This window comes from Loxodonta africana, chromosome 2 (genome assembly GCF_030014295.1).
Source record: "Loxodonta africana isolate mLoxAfr1 chromosome 2, mLoxAfr1.hap2, whole genome shotgun sequence".
NCBI classification, from domain to species: domain Eukaryota; kingdom Metazoa; phylum Chordata; class Mammalia; order Proboscidea; family Elephantidae; genus Loxodonta; species Loxodonta africana.
The window spans coordinates 123,609,053-123,628,846 of NC_087343.1; the positions used below are offsets into that span (position 1 = coordinate 123,609,053).

The window sequence follows — 19,794 nt, forward strand, 5'->3', positions numbered from 1 at the left end:
TCCAGTGTCATATTGAAGCATCATTTAACAGACCCGACCAAGGATTATGGTTTGCCTCTTTATTTAACTTGCTAGTTACTGTTGATTAAAAGCCCAGACTGTGACGTTACATGTTAACTTGTAGATTTGTTTCCAGGAAAGATGCAAATTATCTCTCTCTGGTAGAAAAGATAACACCAAAGGTTATGGTTTTCATGCCCCTTAGATCGTTAACCACTTGTGTACCTAACCTAACCATCTCATCCCAGCGTTCTTTCTCTGATACCCACATAATGCCTCTAGTTCTCCTTTGACCCTGCTCTACCCTGCTGGTTCCCACATTAATGAGTTGAATAAATCTTTAACACATGCATTTTATATTTGTATGAGAGTCAGATTGTCAAGTTTTTTTTAAATTATACTTTGGCATTTGTGTATGGTGTTTGTTCTTCATCTATGACCAGAAATAGCGACCCCCAAAAGCCCTGCCCCAATATGTAGAAAGCTATTTTGTGCTTTGGTTTGGTACCAAGTTAGTTAGATACAAATTATTCAGGCAGGATTGAGTGGCCGACTGACAGATTAAAGGTCTTCCTTCTCTCTCCCGGTTCTAGGCACTTCTGACTTTGACTTAGTGGTTTGTTCTCCAGCCGATTTGTCAGACCTCAGTTTAGGATCTGTGAGCAATACCTATGACAAGTTATGTTACCTTCTTGCAATGGATAACTGTATGTTTCTGTTAAGCTTTGGGACCTGGAGAATTTGGTCAAGACTTTCAGAGATGACCAAACTTCTGCTTTCATGAAGCACATAAGAGCCCCAGCTTATAGGCTCTGCTTGGTGGCTGAGTTTGAAAAGTACCTACGGTCACTGAGAGGACATAGCACCTGCCCAGCAGTCATCTGTCCAGTTTCAGGGAAAATGGAGTAAATGGGAACAGGTGGGTGCTGATACTGAGAAATATCATTATGAGGTGGGAGATTGCTGACCAGGTGTCTATCTTAGTCACCTAGTGCTGCTGTAACAGAAATACCATAAGTGGGTGGCTTTAAAGAACAAAAACTTATTTTCTTACAGTTCTAGGAGCTATAAGTCCAAATCAGCGTCTCAACCATGTCGACTCCTTCCTTGTAAATAGTGCTGGGTGTTCTTGGCTTGCAGAGGATCCTCAGAAGACATCTGACTTCCCCTGTGTATATGTGTGTCTCGGTGTCTGATCTGCTCCTTTGATAACTCAGAAGTAATTAGATTTAAAACCCACCCTCATCAGGTGTAATCTAACTAACATAACAAAGAAAACCCTATTTCCAAACATGTACATTATATCCACAGGTACAGGGGTCAGAATTCCAACAGATATTTTGAGGGGAGGAGAGGTGGCACAATTCAATCCATAACAGTGTCTGTGCTGAATGCATGACAAGGAGTGGGGTTTGGCCTGTGATGGTCACAGATCTGTCTTGTGACCATGCGTCCAAGCACCGTAGCCCTCCAGCCCTTAGAGAAGTTACTAACTAGGCCTCCAAGCTGCAGGACAGAACCTGGACCATTCCTTGCCTGTTCACCAGGTGTGTGTACAGAAGAGATCCCACAGGCCAAGGTTGCTGATGTTTGGAAGTATCCTGATGCTGGGAAAACTAACTGTGCACATCTGGACCTTGGTATGCATTCCTTGACGCAGGCCCATATTCCCAGTTAGGCAGATTACTCCAAGTCTGAGGGATCTGGAGTGAGACTGGATCAAATCTACACTCCACCACCTGCTGACTATCTGACCATAGGCAAGTTACCTCTGGACTCACATTTCCTAATCTGTAAAATGGGCATTTATTCATGTCACAATCTGTTCTGAGTGAGGCCTGTGTCTGCTTCATAGGGCTACTGTGAGGATTAAATGAGATCCTGTATTCTAAGTGCTTGGCACAGTGCCTGGCACTTGGCACGCCTCAGTTAATAGCAGTTACTTGAAGCATTGCCCTCCCTGGCTTTGTGTTAAAAATACACATCTTCCTGGGAGGAATTATAGGTTTTCATCCCAACGTTTGGATGTGAATAGACTTTACAGAGTTGAGGCAGACATGGGTAGCGCCAGCACTCAGAGCACCCAGAGGGTGTGGAGACCCCTGCTGAGGTGGCCTGTGTCAGAGCCTAGGGAAGGCTGCTCTCTTGCCCACCAGCAGCCGCGAGCAATGCCAAGACCTTCCTAGCCCCTAAGAATAGTTTCAGGATGGGCTAGGCTCACCAGGAGGGGATCTGGGGGTGCTGAGTGTCAGAGTGACAGGACTTCCCTCCAACCCTCAGTTCCTGGGGGCATGGCACCAGTGCTGACTGAGGGCTTCTGGGGAGTTAGAGTCACTCCACCTTCCCAGGTGGTACAGTTGGACTAGGGGTCATCTTTGCATCTGCATCAGAGCTCACTATCTACTGGGGTTGCCTGGCAAGGTTTGACTCAGAGCAGGGCTTCATGGCCCAGGCCTCTTCCTGTGCCGCGTCCCTTTGCTGCTCCACTCTCCCTTCCTTATGACTCGGCCCTCCTCACATTCAGGTCTCAGGTCAAATGTCATCTCCTCCAGGAGGCTTCTCTGACCACCAGATCCACAGTGTCTCCAACTGCAGCACCCTATTTACTTCCTTCTGTCACTTTCCACAATCTGCATTTGTCTTGCTTATTTACCTTTTCACTGTGTGTCTTTCTCCACTGTGATGCAAGTGCCATGTCCTTGTGTCCCCAGCCTCTAGAGTGAGGCCTAGCACATTGTAGGTGCTCAAAAAATATTTGTTGGGTCAATAGGTGGGTGGAGAACTGGCAGGCCAGTATTCCTGAAGTGCCCCCTTGTTACCACACACTCCAACTGGGGCATGGAAACTGCATGGGGCTGGAGAGCTGAGTCTCTGCCTGGCGCTGACACAGACTCAAATTCTGCAGCCTGACACAGGCACTTGAGTGGTCTCTGCAATGAGGGAGCAGAAGTTGAACAGACTGTCTGTGGCTTCAACCAGGGCCAAGGTGACCAGGGCTATCTTGGACATGCCTGAGAATACAGGTTGTCGAGGGGGGTGGTGGTGGTGCAGTGAGAGAGTTGCCACTTGCCCCTGGATTATACACCCCACATATATGCTCACCTCTATACACACATGGCTCTTCCACAGGCAAGTCCTCAGCCCTAAGTCTTTAAGAAGCCCAACCATGGTACAAGGCAAGAGCTGCAGCTCCCTGGTGAGTTGGCACCAATGCACAAATGATGAACTGTGTAATCAAATGTGTGTATATGCACTGACAAGTGGGTACTTGGTTCTTGTACTAGTGACTCCTGTCTGCAGAAGCTGGAAGCAACTGCTGTGGCAGGCTGGGACTCATGACACGTGTCAGATGAGGCCACCAGAGCGCAGGGTGGTTGGTTCTTGGTGCTTTGCACTCCTGTGCCCCTGGTTTTCCACATTCTAGTCCATGCTCTCCTGGGCTTGTCTTGGCATCTCCAAGGTGTGTGGTCTTCTTAAAGCCACGCCTTCACCTCATAGTGGCTTTATAGTGAGGTGGGTTGAGATTGTGAGAATTCATCCCCAGGTCCTTGCTGGGAGACTTGGGGCCTGCAGGAGGAAGGCTAGGCCATAGGCCAGTTCCCCTGACTGAGATCTGGAGTGGGACCTCTCAGGGTTGCGTATGGGAGAGCAGGGTTCTGCTCAGTTATCATGCTGAGGACAAGCTCTCAGATGCGGAAACACTGCACTGGGCAAAACATGCCTGCAGGCATTATCATCCCAAATCGGAAGAGCTCACGTGTGTCCCCTCGTCTGTCATCTGGGGGATGATCCCTGAGATGCCGTAGCTAATTGGTGTACTTTGTGCCAAAGAACCAGTTACAGAGACTGAGTCAGAAAGTTTGGAAGCAAAATAGCCCAACCGCCTGTGCCTTGAGTTGTCACCACTGTGGTGTGGTTTTGGTGAGAAAGCAATGGCAGGTACTTCCTGCTCCAGTGAACAAGGAGTACCCACATTCTCTGTCTGGGAGTGGCTTGGGATTCACCCTCCTCTAGCACCGGAGACAGATAGTAAATGTAATTAAGTCCTTGAGTACCTTGCTTACTGTACACAGGTGCATACGGTGCTTACTGGTTAATCCACCCCTGTCCAGCGCCCTCCACTGGGGGCAAGCAGAGTGGACTTCCATCACTGGTAAACTGACCACCTTTGCAGAAGCTCTGAATTTATGAAAACCCCAGATCTGGGGCATTCACATCATGAGTCCTTTCTTGATTCACACAGGAAATCTTTGACACTGACTAGTACAAATAGAAGGAAACCCTGGTGGCACAGTGGTTAAGTGCTACGGCTGCTAACCAAGAGGTCGGCAGTTCGAAATCTGTCAGGCGCTCCTTGGAAACTCTATGGGGGCAGTTCTACTCTGTCCTATAGGGTCCCTATGAGTCAGAATCAACTCGACAGCAGTGGGTTTAGTACAAATAGACTTGTTTCTCTTGACACCATAACTTTAATGGGACAATTCCCAGTTCTGACTGTGTTTGTGAATTTAATTAGTGTTGAAAAGTGGCTTATTTGGCAAGATGATCAGTTTCTAACCTGGGTAAACGGCTTCTTTATGACTATAAATTAAGCACAGTATATCTTTTTCATGCATCACGGTCATCCTCATAAATACTGTCGGCAGTTGCTGGCAGTCTCACTTGGTTACCTCCTCCACGACCATTTCATCATCATTCTGGTAGGAGTGGGGATCCCTTCTATTTAACAACAAGGAAGTAGTGGTGACAAGGGGCTTGTTTAATGAGGAAGCCATTGCCAGGTCAGTGTCTCCGTGGCTGTAGATGAGACTCTGGATCCCCGATGGCCTGGCAGTGCCCCCGGGCATGGCAGAGCGTCCTCAGTTTTCATGGGTCCTGCTGTCAACGGGCTTTATGAAGGGTATACACAGGGCTTTAATCTACTTTTGTCTTAATTGCAAATAATTAAGAACGAAACATTTGCTGGAAGCCGATTTTCACGTCAGAGAAAACTTGAGCATCCTTGAGGACTTTGACAAACCCAGGTTGGCACAGGTGTTTTCCTAGCACTGACCCTCAGAGCACAGCTCATGGGGAAGGCCTCAAGTCACCTGCAAGCTAATCAAATGTGGGCACGTGAGGTACCACGTGTATTGTAGATCCTCAGAGTTATTGGCTAGAATCTGGATGTGGATGTTTTAGAAGAGAAAAGGTCAAGTAGAGTGGATTCTCCCACTGTCCAATGAGCTGGCTTTTGTTTGACTGGGTTAGGTGGTCTCTGAAGCCCCTTCCTGCTCTGTCATTCCTGGATTCCAGTTACCTTTGCCCCAGAAGCCCCACATTCACGGACATTTGTCTTCCCATCATGTCTCCACCCTCTCAGCTTCCCTCCTGTCCTCCTGGGAGGAGGTGAGGGGAGATGTACCCTCAGAAGGTCACTCCATGCAGAACTCCCACCACCCTCCCGATCCCGACCTCTACCCTGGGGCTAGAAGAGTGGCAGTAAATCAGGGCTGAGGAGATCATGTTTTAAAACTATTGTGTTTCTTTACAACTGAGTGTATTGGGGCTATATCAGTTATTCAGCCTAGTGGGTCCTGCCCAGGGCTGGATCTATGAGGACAAAAGACCAGCACCTGTAGAGCCTCCAGAAGCCAGAGCAAGGGAAAGCGGCTCCCTCCTGGGGCAAGGTTCAGAGAGGGAATGCCTCAGGGAGGAACTAGACCCCAAAGGGGAGTTGAAGCTGAGTGAGCCAGAGGGAGACGGGAGAGAGCAGTCTGGGTGCTGGCACAGTGGAGGGCAAGCCCAGAGGCAGGAACTGAGAGATCAGCCACTCAGAGAGTGGCCCCTTTTCTTCAAACTAGGGTGATTAGTGGGCACATTTCCGATCAGCCCAGGGAACTTTATTAAAACAGCGATCCAATGGCAGTGCTTTGTGTCCTGGCCCTGTCTTGGGAAAAAAAACAAAGGCAGATATTTTTAGAACTATATTAGCTTCTTCTAGTAGCCTTCAGCGCTTTCCAGGGTAACCCATTTTCCAGTCACCCAGGAAAATCGTGCTAATCAAACACTCCCCAGCAGAATGGCCATAAACCCTGTGCGGGTGCTGAGACCTCCAGCCCAGAGCCTCTGCTGCCAAGGCCCTTGGCTCTGCTGTCAGTTTCTACAGGAATACTGCAGAGGAGCCAGCCGGTGCCACCACGTCTTCATGGTGACATGTGAACAATTAACAAAGTGGATGAGAAGATTCACACACAGGCTCAGGAGCTGTACCTATTACACTGCTCAGAGATATTTTGACCTTCTAGTTTATTATGATTCAAGACAAAGTCAATATTTCTTAGCTTGCCAAAGCTGGAGGAATTTAAATGAGTTATTGAATCAAGCAGTTAATCTGACGATAACTAATTTTTTTCCTTTCAAATCTATCATGATGAAAGCAGACTTATCCAAAAAAAAAAAAAAAAAAGGAATTTTTTTCTCCTTCAACATTTTAATCCCACGGGGTAAGAGCTGTGGGTAAAAGCTTGGTCTTGACAGCCAGAGCCATTCTGTCTTGCCAAGTATTTTAAGGAAGATTTAATTAAAACTTAAAGCAAAACCTCTGTGGGCATAAGATCTGCATCCATGTTCTAATTATTTGTGTTTTTTGATATCCCTTTTTAATTTCCAACTTTCCGTGGTTGCCATGACTGCCATGTTGGCAAGAGTCTGCTTTTCTGGACTGTTATGATGGAGTGTGACGTTGGTTATGGTGCCTATCTGGTCCCTCATGGCCTTCCAGAAATGAGCCACCTTACCAGCTGTGCTGCCCGCTGGTGTGTGAGCTCTGGGTACTACTGCCTGAGATTGTTGTGGGTATGTGCTGGTTACGGGAGAGGGGGACACCCAAGTAATGTAGCAGATGCAAGACCCAAAGCAATCTGGCACTGCTGTTTCCAGGGCCTCTACCTTTAGCCCATGGCTGCAGCATTGTGCTGGAAAGGGCTGGGTAGTGGGGAATGGATGCTGGTACTAGCACTGGTGGTCTGTGTCACAGAGAACCATTTTCTCCCCAGAGTAAAAGGCTAGCCTCTGGCCTCCCTGCATTAGCTGCCCAACCCCCCCCCCCCCCGGCATCTTGCTTATCTTGAACACTTAAGAGTACCACTTTCTTCTTACCCAGCACTTGCCCCTTAGACTCTGCAGTGGCTCCCCAATGCCTACAACATCAGACCAAAATGCTTCTACTTGGCTCTCTCTAAGTCACCTACTACCATACTCCCCCACACCCGTCCCTAGCCTCTGTGTAAACTCCTGCTCACGTCAGGGTATGCAGATGCTGCCTGCAGTGCAGCTGTGGGAACGTGGCCTCAAGCCCTCTGTATCAATTGGGAAGCCATCCTCCTCTCAGTCTGTAGTGTCCATTGGCACATTGCCACCTCCATGAGGCTCTCTGTTTACTTCCCCAAAAAGTGGCTCTTTGGCTCCCATAGCTCTTTGCCTGGCCTTCCTTCATGGCCCTGGTTGCATTATGTCTCAGATCAATTATATCTGCATGTGTGTATATGGAATGGGAAGATCAGAGAGAGAGAGGCACAGCGTGCTCATCGTTGGGACCTCTAACACCTAGCACACAGCCTGGCCCAAAGTCATTGTCCGAGAAACATTTGAAGAAAAAGAAGGAATAAAGGCAGGAAGGAAGGAGCCCACTTTTTAAAAAGCCTTATTGACTGATTTCAATAAGCTTCCAGTCCGGGAGGTTGTTTCGGTGCCTGGGAACAGCGGTAGCAAGCTTTGTCCTTCAGTGTGAGGGACCTCTTCGTGAGCACAGAATGGCTGGAGTTTTCATTTTTCAACTGGCAGCAGGAAAAGCAAGGCTAATAAAGAACCAAGATTTTATCAGCAGCTCTCCCACAGGTCCCAGGATGGGCAGGGGTTGTGTCTGAGATGTTCCGTGTCAGCCAGCCATGAAGCCTGAGCCCTGCATGCTGGGCACTGTTCTTGACACCAGTGGCTGCCTCCTGTTGGAGGGCCCAAGGTTCCATGAAGCACCCCAAGGCCCCACCTCTGGGCAGCCTTGGCCTTACAGACAAATGGAGCCCTTGCTGGTCACTATTTGAAAGAGTCACAAAGGCAGCCTGTAACCCACCCACCCTTCAGTGCTCACAGCTGACCCTCTATGTTTGTGTGCCTGGCAGGGCTCAGCGGCAGGCTGCTGGCCTCCTGTGGGAAGAAGTTCTGCAGCCGCGGAAGCCGGTGTGTGCTCAACAGAGAGACGGGGGAGCTGGAATGCCGGTGCCTGGACAGATGCAGGCCCAGCTACATGCCCGTGTGTGGCTCCAATGGGCAGTTATATGAAAACCACTGTGAGCTCCACCGGGCCGCGTGTCTGTTGAAGAAGAAAATTGTCATTGTCCACAGCAAGGACTGCTTCCTTAAAGGTAGGAAGATGGCTTCTTGCCTCTATGCTTTTGGGTTCTGTGATGGATCTTCTAATGCCCTTTTGATCAATGACCTGGGTGCTGAGTCTACAGGTTAAATGCATACAGAGAGTAGAGAGAGAAGAAGACTGACATTTTAACAAAATGGCAGCAGTGGCATTTCAATGGTGCTCATTCTGTTTACTTTCTGCTTCCAAAGACACCCCTCCCCCCACCCTTAGAGGAAGCTCCTTGGAGAACAGAATCCAGGGAGGTCAAACTAAACCCTGGTTGGCACAGAACACACTTTCAGTAGAAACCAGACGGCAAGGTATTACTCAGGTCTCTCGTGTTGGGTGAGCCCTTGCAAGGTGGTGAAATGGACCACATTTACCCTTCTGAACAGAGTCCCATGAACCAGGAGGCTGTTCTGTGCATAGAGTATGGCCAGGTGGACACATGGGGGTTTTAGCATGTCAGGGCATCAAACCCTGACCTGACAGAAAAGCCTTCCATACCTGACCTGTCTAGAATACCTCTGAGCAAGACATATCAGAGCATGTCCATGGAGCAGGAGCCAAAGGACCCAGGCTTTATGCTGGGGCTGAGTCCGAGGACAAAGGCAGTGTCAGCTTCCACTAGATTTTAAGTGCCACAAGAGCAGGGGCAATGGCTGTTTATGCATTGATGTTGTCTCAGCACCTAGCACAGTGCCTTACAACAAGAAGGTGCTCAGCAGCTCACAGACACTTGAAGATGTGAGCATTAGAAGGCAAAGCCCTAGGATGACATGGCCCCAATTAACAATAGATGCCGCCATCTGTAGAAATATCCTGAAATAAAATGACCACGCATGACTAACCAAGGAAATATATAGACAGCAGAAGCAGCAGATGGGACAGGCCCATATAGACTGCTGAGCTGGGGATGTTGGAAGTGGGAGACCCCACCTGGGGTTACACGATGTAAGAGGTCTGCTTCGGGGAGGGCAGGGAGAAGAAGAGAAGGCTTGGGATAGAGACCTGCCAGATGCCCACAACGCAGACAGCAGTGGGCTTTTGAGCATTCAGAGGAGGGGAGGGCCAGGGCTCCGGCCTCCCTACCAGGCTTCGAGTCTGCAGAGGGCAGGACAGATGAGTGCAAGTCAGGGTGGTCGGAGCCGTGGCGATGGGGCACAGGACCTTGGCTTCCTACAACCTTTGCTTGGGCCACCTGCACCGACACAATGCACCACTCTCCTCTGTCACTCATGGGCTGTGGCAGCGCAGGCACCTGGAGCAGCAGAATGCTGGCAAGTCATGTTTATCGCATGATGACAATAGTCTTAGACACTTTCATGGCTGTGCTTATGACATGAACGTGGAAGCGCTTTAAAGTCATGAGGCGCATTATGGAAATGAGCCCAGGAAAAACGCCCTGGTCTGGATTCTCTGCCCAGCTGCATGCCTGTGACGCCTCGGCAGCCAGAAGCACTGAAACACTTGACCAGTTGCTCCAGCTTCATTGGCCGTGTTGAATTTTATAGACTGATGTTCCATTCTCTGGTTTCCAATATCCCCTAAATTGCATCTTTCTAAAGGTTTTTATTTCTGCATCAGAGTGTGCACAGCCTCCCTCTCCATCGGTTATTCAAACAGCATTTCTCATTTCACAGGAGGGAAAAAACAACCACCACAAAGCCCACCGAGGTGAGGGATGATGCGGGGCATGGGGGTGCAGGCGCTGGAGAGCATAGGCCTGGGCAGTGGGGAGGTGGCGCCCATGAGCACATTAGGTGATAGTCTGCTTCAGGCTGATCGAATTTTCCCACCAAGTCCTTCCGGCTCGTTGTGTTTTTCACAGGTTTGGTGCATTCTCACCCACTCAGTGTGGAAGATCTGTTCTTCCAGAGATCCCTTTGCAGAGGGGAATGTCTGGTTTGCATCCTGGTTCTGCCACTTTCTAGCTGTGTGACCTTGGGCAAGTCACTCCAACTCTCTCGGCCTTTTCCACAGCTGTAAAATGGGGCTAACAGCAGTACCTGCCTACTCCAGCAGTGAAGAGGATTAAATGAGATGCTACACAAAACTCATTTACCACGGAGTCTGGCGCACTGCAGTGTTTGATACTAATGATACCTGTGATCATTATTTATTCAAATCCCACATGGCCACAGCCTTAGAACACAGAGATGTACAAATCACAAAGGGAACATAGAGCTGGGGTCCAGGGCTCTACCCAGAAGGTATGGGGGGACTTTGGGGAATATTATGAGGTCCAATTTTTAAGGCTTAATGGTATGTGGAGAGTGAGTGAGGAGGGGTGTGCTGAGGGTCAGGCCCCGGTGGTGTCCCAGAGATACTCACAGGCCCAGGGCTGCCCTGTCTGCAGACCTGGCCTCTTGGGTCTGGACCACATGGAGCAGATTTCCCTGCTCTGTGCTCAGGGCAGCTCTAGTCCCCAGCAGGCGGACAGGGCTGCCTCTCCCCCTCTAACATCCTGTGGACTGTGCCCAATACAGACCTGCTCACTATGAACAGGGATTTACAAATGGAGTGGAGGACAAGCCAGCCCTAAGGGGTGAGCATTTCTCCCCCTTCCCCAGAACCACAACCCAAACAGGGAGCAGGAGGGTTGGAAATGGACTGACAGAGCCTCTTTCAGAGGGGGACTTGGAGAAATGAGGATGCAAAGGACCTGTTCCTGCAGCCCCCACCCCAAGATGGCAGCAGAATATTGAATGCCAGCCTGAGCTCCATCGATGACAATTTGTCATTTGTCCAAAATTTCCAGGGAGTTATTGCTACAAGAATATTAAAAGCATCTTTTTCTCATGTAAGCAAAAATGCTAACATCATCTCTTTGTCCACTCTTTTTTTCTACCAGACTTTACAAAGAGACGTTATGACTTCATCCACTGGGACTTTATTTGCCCAAGTCAATATTAGGACAGTCATTACAGGACTGGAGTGTTGAGCGAGGTGGAGGATAGTGGATTATTTGGGGCTAAGCTTCTGCCATTGGGAACCCACCATCTGTGGCCAGAGCCCCAGGGCCCGAGTGGGGAAGGGTCTCCTGGGACCTGGTGGGGCCCTCACCACTCACAGGAGAAGAGGCAGCATTCTAAGCCCCCCTTAGGAGTCCCAGTGGCACAGCGGTTAAGCACATGGCCCCATTTACGAGAAAACTGGATTTGCGTTCTGTTTGCGCTGGCAGTGGGATTCCTTGTTAACGCAGGATGAAATATAATATCATTTAGGGATCATTAGCATATGTGAAAATCAGAACGGACTCAAAAGTATTGCTTCAGCTCACATTTGCGGCTTTGTTACCAGGCTTCCTGGAGTCATAAACAGAACCTCTCTTGCTGAAAGCCCAGGGAGGGAAGGATCTCTTTCTTCTTAGGGCCAAGCCCTTGAATTAATGTCCGATTTTTCCTTGGCACCAAATACCACCAGAGAATACCAAGAAAATCACTGCTATATAACTTCTTATGGGGTTTGTGTTTTAAAAGCTAGCTAGTGACATGGCGTTCCTATTTGTGTAGTAGGTGGCACTTTAAAATTATTTTTCTTACTTGGTTTTGAATTCACGCTTTATCTCCTACACTGTTCAAGAAAATGAGCTCAGCTTTCAGCAATCACTCCCCACGCCAAGGCTGTATTACACTGGATGATACAGTGTCAGAGTTGGGCAGCTTTTCAAAAAAACCATGAAATTACGGAAGAAAAAGTCTGTTAGAGGTTCAGTTTTAAATTGACCCTTAAGCTTCCTGGGCCTGAATGGTCTTTGTAGGTGCACTTTGTTGCTGGGGAAAGGTGTTCCCAGGCTTATGCAATCAGAGGAAATAATTTGCATTTTGGGGAAAAAAATTAAACATACTACTGGATCACTAGCGACTCATTTTTCTTTAAGTGTTACTAAACACAGGAATAAAAACACAACATTTTGTTGCAAGTTAGCAGAGCACATAGATCCTGCTGCCAAAGATGCTTTTTCCCCCCCTTATTATTTTGTTGCTGTTTTTTTACTTTGAATTTTATTGCTTTAGGAATCTAAATTAAGCCCCACTTCTGGGTCGTTTCTACACTTCTGCAAGCCTTTTGTACCCTGTCACGAGAAGCTACTCGTGTCCCCAGCTATGTCAGCCCATCCCTCAGCAAGAGACTCAGCTTTCCTAGATTTGTGAGATCTTGGGCCCCCAAAAGTCATGATAATGTCAGGTCATGACGATGTCAGGTCATGATGTCAGGTCGTGATGATGTCAGGCCGTGATGATGTCAGGTCGTGATGATGTCAGGTCATGATGATGTCAGGCTGTGATGATGTCAGGCCGTGATGATGTCAGGCATCGATGATGGCAGACATCAATGATGGCAGCCATCAGTGATGGCAGACATTGATGATGACAGACATTGATGATGGCTGGCATTTAACTCTCTGAAGTGGGTCCCTATGCAAGGAGGTGCTGGGGCCTAAGAGATGCAATGAGCCATCATGGAGAGATCCAGGGATTGTGTGGCACGATGATTATGGGCACCAGCTTTGGGGTCAGTGGGGTGTCTATACTATATGCCTCCTTGGATAAGGCATAGGGTCGCTATGAGTCGGAATCAACTTGACGGCACTGGGTTTGGTGTTTTTTTTTTTTTCTTTTTGGTGCCTTCACTTACCTGTGTGACTACCTACCTGAGGTGGTGAGGTTATAAGTATTTAATGAGCACATAGTGAGCACCTGGGTGGTGCAGTTTGCACAAACAGTTAACTGCAAGGTTAGAGGTTTAAGTCTACCCATAAGCACTGCAAAAGAAAGGCCTGGTGATCTACTTCCATAAGATTATAGCCATTGAAAGCTCCATGGAGTGCAGTTCTACTCTGAAACACACGAGGCCACCATGAGTTGGAATCAATTCAACGGCTGCCTTTTTTGTTGGTTTGTTTGTTTTTTGGTTTAGTGAGCATTCTTTGATAAACAGTATCAAAAGGGCTCAGGAGGGTGGTGATGTTGTTGTAAACATCTGGGCAGGTTCAAGGGGCAGATACAAGAGAACTTAAGAACCTCACCTTCTTCTTTGACAGCTATGTGTATATGCTAAGAGGTCATTGGTAGTGGGTGTTCTTGTGAAAGAAGAAAGAGAAGAAAGTTGTCAATCCTCTATATTTATTTTGTAAATAACTAGAATTTCACTTCCAAATGATCAAATGTGATGGTCACCTTCTCCTCCAACTGCATTGCTTTTTGAAAACAAATGTAATGAGTCACCCAAGTTCACCCAGCGAGTTGGTAGAGAAGCAAGAGCCAAGCACCCCTGATTCCTGCTCTAGAGGAAGTTTCTGGAGCGTATGAGAGGCTCTCAGGAAATACCCATTGAGTCGAGGGTGGGATTAATCTGCCTGAGGATACACAGGTGAATGTTTAGAGAATGTGCTGGAGGAAAGGAGACTTTGGAGGGGATGGTGAAGGGCGAGTGAGTGTTGGCCAGGTTGAGAGAATGGGAGGGAGGGAGTGCAGGCACGAAGTACCTCTAGGCCCAGGGAAGAGCAAGTGGCTAAAATGCAGATCTAGGGATAGAGAGGGTGCAGCAGGGGAGAAATGCAGAAAGAGCTAAGAGCAAGATGGAGAAAGGCCTTAAATGCCAAGGTAGGTGGTTTGAGCTAAAACGCACTGGGTGTCAGATGAGCTAGTCCAACTTTATCATTTCCCAGATGGGGACCCAGAAGCCCAGAGAGGGCTAGCACCTGCCTAGAGTCACACAGGCAGAGCTGAGCCTGAGAAGGCTCTGCTACTACAGCCAGCCCTTTGAAAGCACCTACAGGTTGGTGGCTGTTTTCAGTCAGGTCCCAATGTGACATCTTCAGAGCAGATGTAATTGCTTCATCCTTCTCCCCAGGAGGATTTCTGGTGCTGCAGAGGTGGCCTCAGGATCCAGGGTAGTAGGAAAGCCCCCTTTCCTCAATGCTGGGCTGGGCTAACAGGGAGCTTCTCAAGGAAAAGCTGGCTCACACATCCCAAACTAACAAGGCCTCTGGACATCAGAAAACCAGACCTCTTTCTCCTGCTAAGAAAGGGTAAGAAACTCAGGGTAACCCAGAAGACGGCCAGAGGACCCAGGATCCAAAGCTAGCAGAGTCTCTGGGGACAAGCCTGCCTGTACCTGGTCTGGTATTCCACTATCTCTCAAATCCCCTTTCCTGTGTTTCCAATTGCCCATCCACTCCCGGGCCTCCCACATTTCTGTCCAGAGCACCGTGCTGCTCCCCCAGTCCTTGCCAAGGAATCTCTCTCTCCCCAGTCCCTTCCTGGACTTCAGTGTGTACTCCACAGAGGAGGATGGGGCCATCTTGCACCAAGCTACCCAGGTACACAGACATTTATTGCACGCCTGCTGGGCACCAAGCCGTGTGCTAGGGACTGAGGACACCAGAATGATCAGGACACCAGGCCAAAGGAAGGTCAGTCACTCCCAGAGTCCAGTTCCAGGGACATCACTTGGGGGCTGCTGTAGCCACAGCCTCCCAGAAGACCCCAAGGACAAATGAGACTCTCTATGGACTGTCTCCTGCTTTGGAGCCTCCCTGAAGATTCTGGAAGCATCAGTCAAACAGCTGGGGGTTGACTGAACTGAAAATTCACTAACAACATCCCTCACCCCTCACCCCTCACCAGCACAGTGTTCCTTGGAGCTCAGTCATCCCATTTGTAGAATCTGCTTCCAGGATCAGGAAACATGACTTAAAACAAACATGTGTGTTCCCTGAATATTTCTTCTGGGTTTTATGAAAGTAATGCCCTGGTATGAGCACCCTGCAAATGTGAAGAATGTTATCAGTTTAGCACGTGTGGTGTGCTTCACAGAGCCACCACGTTTTGAATGAATTAATTACATTCCGGTAATTAAAAATTGCTAATAAATTATTGAGCTGAGAAAGTCCCACACTGCATTGATTTCACTCGTGGAAACAAGTCACAGCCTCTGACTCTCCCACATTGTTTCCTGACGCCCCCTCCTTATCTCCAACCCCGTCTTCTGCCTCACTCTCCCCTATTAGGTTAAGCCAGGCTTCCCGTGCAGACAACACCCAATTGAGCCTTCATCCCTACTCTCTCCCTGCACCATCAGTAGAGCTTTTGCAGCTGCATGCTGGGACCCTCCCCCAGGAGCCACTGGTACCTCAGATTCAATGAGTCCAAAGTAAACTCACCTTCTCCCAGCTCCCTTTGCCCTGACGTCCTTTCTCCCTCTTGCAGAGTCTGTCTTGGTGACAGCAGCAACCTCCCCACACCCCAGACTCCCAACCAAGAGACAGGGCTTTTCCTTGCTTCCTCCCTGTAGCTGAGCCACACCGCCCTCCCCCCCCCCCGCCCCAAATCCTGCCAAGTTTATTCCCATACTATTTCTTGATTCTGTCCCCTCTTCTATAGCTCTTCACCACTACACACGTCCATTCCACCATCATCTCCCACCTGGACAATCCCTGTGGCCTCCTAGCTGTTCTCCTGGATCCTGTCAGATACTTCTTCAAACCCACCTTCCATATGGCTTCAAGAATGAACTTTCTAAGATGTAATGTTGACTTTGCTGCTCCCCTGCTTGAACCTTCCATTCATACATCCAGTAAACATATACCTACTATGAGTCAGGCAGCAGTAGTCTCCTACTTACGACATATTTGAGTTAGAGTGAACCACACTTATGACCACCTTTATATCTATCTTATTGTTAATAATATGTACTATATACAATGTTGCAGCACATAATTTGCTGAACTCATCATATCTGTAAGTTTATGTGTAATGTTTTGGACCCCCAAAGACAAATAAAGATCAGAATTATAAGATACTACTAATAAAATAATAATAATGAATGAAAACTAAAAAAAAATGAGGTATTCAATTTATGTCAGAACTTTCAATGGAGTCGTCGGAACAGAACCCCATCATAAGTTGGGGATGACCTGTACTATTCCAGGCACTGGGGAAACAGCAGCAAACAGCACAGACAAGATTCCTGCCCTCATGGGGTGTACAGTCTTGTGAGAGAGACACATAGTACACAAGAGATAAAGTATGCTAGCTGGTGATAAGTGCCATAGAGAAGAATAAAGCAAGGGAGCTTCTACAGTGAGAAGCGACATTTGAGCAAAGATCTGAAAGAGGGTCTTAGGAGGCTAGGGAGCGAGGCAGTTGAATATCTGGGGAAAGAACATTCCAGGCAGAAGGACTAGCAAGTGCACAGACCCTGAGGTGAGAGCTTGTCTGGTGTTTGGGGGGATCAAAATGGAGGCCAGGGTCTCTGGAGCAATGGGAGTAAGGGAGGTCAGAGGGGCCGGGGGGCAGATCATCAATGTTGGGGCTCACTGGCCATTGGAAAGTCATGCTTTTAACCACTGTGCTATATTGTGCTAATTATTCCACCACACCCACCAAGAGACAGCCTTGAGAGGGCCTCCCTCTTCACCACCACCCACAGAAAGCTGGTAAAGGGTGTACACAGGATGAAATGAGACATCAAAGGAGATTTTGGCTTCTCTGAGCTAGGGGGCCATCGTGGGTATTGAGGGAACATGAGGGAAGGGACAGAAGGGGCAGGGGGCAGGGGGGAGGCCCTCATGGAGAGTGGGGGAGCCCTTGGCTCAAGCTGCTGAGAACATTTTAGGGGAGCCCAGGCTTAACATCTGGGAGGCTTTAGATGATCACCAGGAGACCAGTATTTAATTACTGGAGCAAGGCAAAGTTGATTTGGGACTTCCTTAAGGTTCTCCCCCATTGTGCCTTCAATTAAGATCAAGGCCCCCATGTAGCATCCACTAAATAACATCGCCTATTGAATCTCTGTGCACAAGCAGTTTATCTAATTATCTGTGTGACAAACTCAGCTGCTGTCAGACCAGCCACAACTCAAATATGTTGATTCTGCCTAAGAGTTTTTTCTGCTTACTGACAGGCTCGAGGAAAGACCGTCCATGCTCCTGTGGACTCCTTTCAGGCCATTCTGCTATCTGGTGATATCAGGAGCTGAGGACCCAGTGTCTAGGAGGACCAGCGGGCGCAGGAGTTGAGCCGAGGCCTGGAGTCCGCCTGTCCTTGGTTCTTCTCCCTCGCCCCAGGCCCCTACCACTGACAGGGGCGACCAGCCTTTCTGCCTTCTTTTCGGGACAAGAAAGCAATGGCCCAGTTTGGGCCATGTTTTTTTCTCCAAAGAGCAGGAGGAGCAATTACTACCACGCCAAATTAAGTGAAAGAAGTCAATAGAGTTGGGGAGCAGACTCGCACACTGACCCAGGGAGAGAGCAGGTAATGGCTCATCTCCATCAGCAGAGTGTCTACGTGAGTGAACGTTCCCCACAGAGTAAGCTTACGAAGTGCACGAATACCAAGACCACACCTAAACACCAAGCAGCACATCTGTGGATTTGAGTCAGCCAGGAGTGCCAAGCTGAGGCCTAGCCCTCCTGCAGCATCTTGGGTTTCTGGGTTCCTCCTTGTATGTGGGCTTGTGCCAGGCTCTGCAGCACATGTAGGTCAGCAAAAAGAGGAAGATCCTTGACAAGATGAATTGACACACCAGCTGTGACGATGGCCTCAAACATAATAATTGTGAGGATGGCACAGGACTGGGCAGTGTTTCGTTCTGTTGTACATAGGGTTGCTATGAGTCAGAACTGACTCAACAGCACCTAACAATAACAACAACTGGACCGAGTGTTCTCATGGCTGATGAAGGAAGGCAGGGCTTTGCAATAGCTCCAGGTTTGGACATTTCCTCCTCACAGGTCCTGCCCTCTGCTTTTCTTCTTGTCATATTCACTTCTGCTTTGATGCATTTTGATCACTCATTAATGAAGGTAATCAGAGTAAAAACTTTTCTTCAAAAGGCACCTCTAAATGAAAAGAATACAATCACATTGCTTGCAAGTACAGTCATGTGTCACTTAACAACTATAATAAAAAAAACCCAAACCAAACCCTCTTCTGTCAAGTTGATTCTGATTCATAGTGACCTTATAGGACAGAGTAGAACTGTCCCATAGGGTTTACAAGGAGCAGCTGGTAGATTCAAACTGCCGACCTTTTGGTTAGCAGCCAAGCTCGTAACCACTGCACCACCAGGGCTCCTAATGTACACAATATGTTTTGTGAAATAGGACGTTATGTGATTTGGATGTTGTGAAAACATGCCTAAATAGTGAGAATAACATTCACTGATTTTCCACCTTCATATTATTTAATAACCTTTGTTTCACTTCCAAATCGATACTTCTCCTTTGTGTCTTGCGGCTGCTATCACTAGCTCTGGCTTTGCTGCTTTTGGGAGCCATGATGCACTTCACAGCAATATTTTTGAAAGAAAATTAAACACAGAGATAGTGCTACAACTCTCAAGGGCCATGCAATACATGAGATTGGGTGCTGCTGCCTACGAGTGGAAGCATACACTGTTACACAGTAAACTTCTTATCTGTAAGTAGGGAAAGTTCACATTAAAATAACCATAGAAAGTACAGTACATCTATAAGCCAGTAACATAGGCATTTATTTTGACTATCAAGATGTTATGTATTATAGATTTTGTATGTACTGTACCATTATACACCTGGCAGCACAATCACTTTATATACAAGAGACATGAGGTGCTGTGTTTCGTGTGGGAAGCTATTACATTCACTACGTCTGGTTATGTCCCATTTTCCTGTCAGGATTTCTGAACTCTCTTATAACCTTATGGGACCACAGACTTATACGCGGTCAGACATTGCCCAAAGAGCTGTTGCGCAATGCATGGCTGTAATTAAAATAGCTAAATGCAGTGAACTCTGTCTATTTATCACATGCATGGGGACCTGATTTGTGCATTTCTCTTTATAGCTGGAAGGAAGGGCTCATCCAGTGACCTGATGGCCATCTCTAGTGTTGTTAGCTGCTCATGGTAATTCTATGCACAATGGAACAAAACACCATCTGGTCCTGCACCATCCCCATGATTGGTTGCAGATTGTCCTATTGTGATCCGTAGGGCTTTGAGAGAATTCTACCACCGAGCCACCATTGCCCTCCTTAGGAAACATTTGTTTCCTCTTCCACTGCTTGTCTTTTGGTCCACTTCTCACCATCTTCAGTTGGCTGAGGTCTGAGGTGTGACTTCTGGCCTGGTCCCCAGGGGTCTCCAGGGCCTCTGTGAGTCCCCACCTGCCTAGCTCATTCTGCTGGACTCAGTTCCCTGACTCCCTCACCCACACGTCTGTCTTTCTCCTTCCCTCCCCCTTTAATTCTCTCTCTAGTGCTGTGATAATCCATGTTTCCATTGAAATAAAATAAACCCACTGTTTTTGCATAATGAGTTGTAGAGACTTTCCTTAAACAGTTGGGTAGAGCCTGTGCTGTTTACTGGGTCTGTGGGGACCCTAACAGCTGAGACTCTTAAACTTCTCCCCA

The 19,794-nt window shown here is 48.1% G+C and overlaps 1 protein-coding gene across 1 annotated transcript in view; it reads left to right on the top strand.

The window, feature by feature from the left end:
• FSTL4 (follistatin like 4) overlaps positions 1 to 19,794 on the top strand; it is a 486,914-nt gene that overhangs the window by 242,517 nt on the left and 224,603 nt on the right. Inside the window, exon 4 of the mRNA XM_003405014.3 lies at positions 8,167 to 8,402. Coding sequence (XP_003405062.1) covers positions 8,167 to 8,402 — 236 coding nt within the window. The remainder of the gene's footprint in view (positions 1 to 8,166; positions 8,403 to 19,794) is intronic.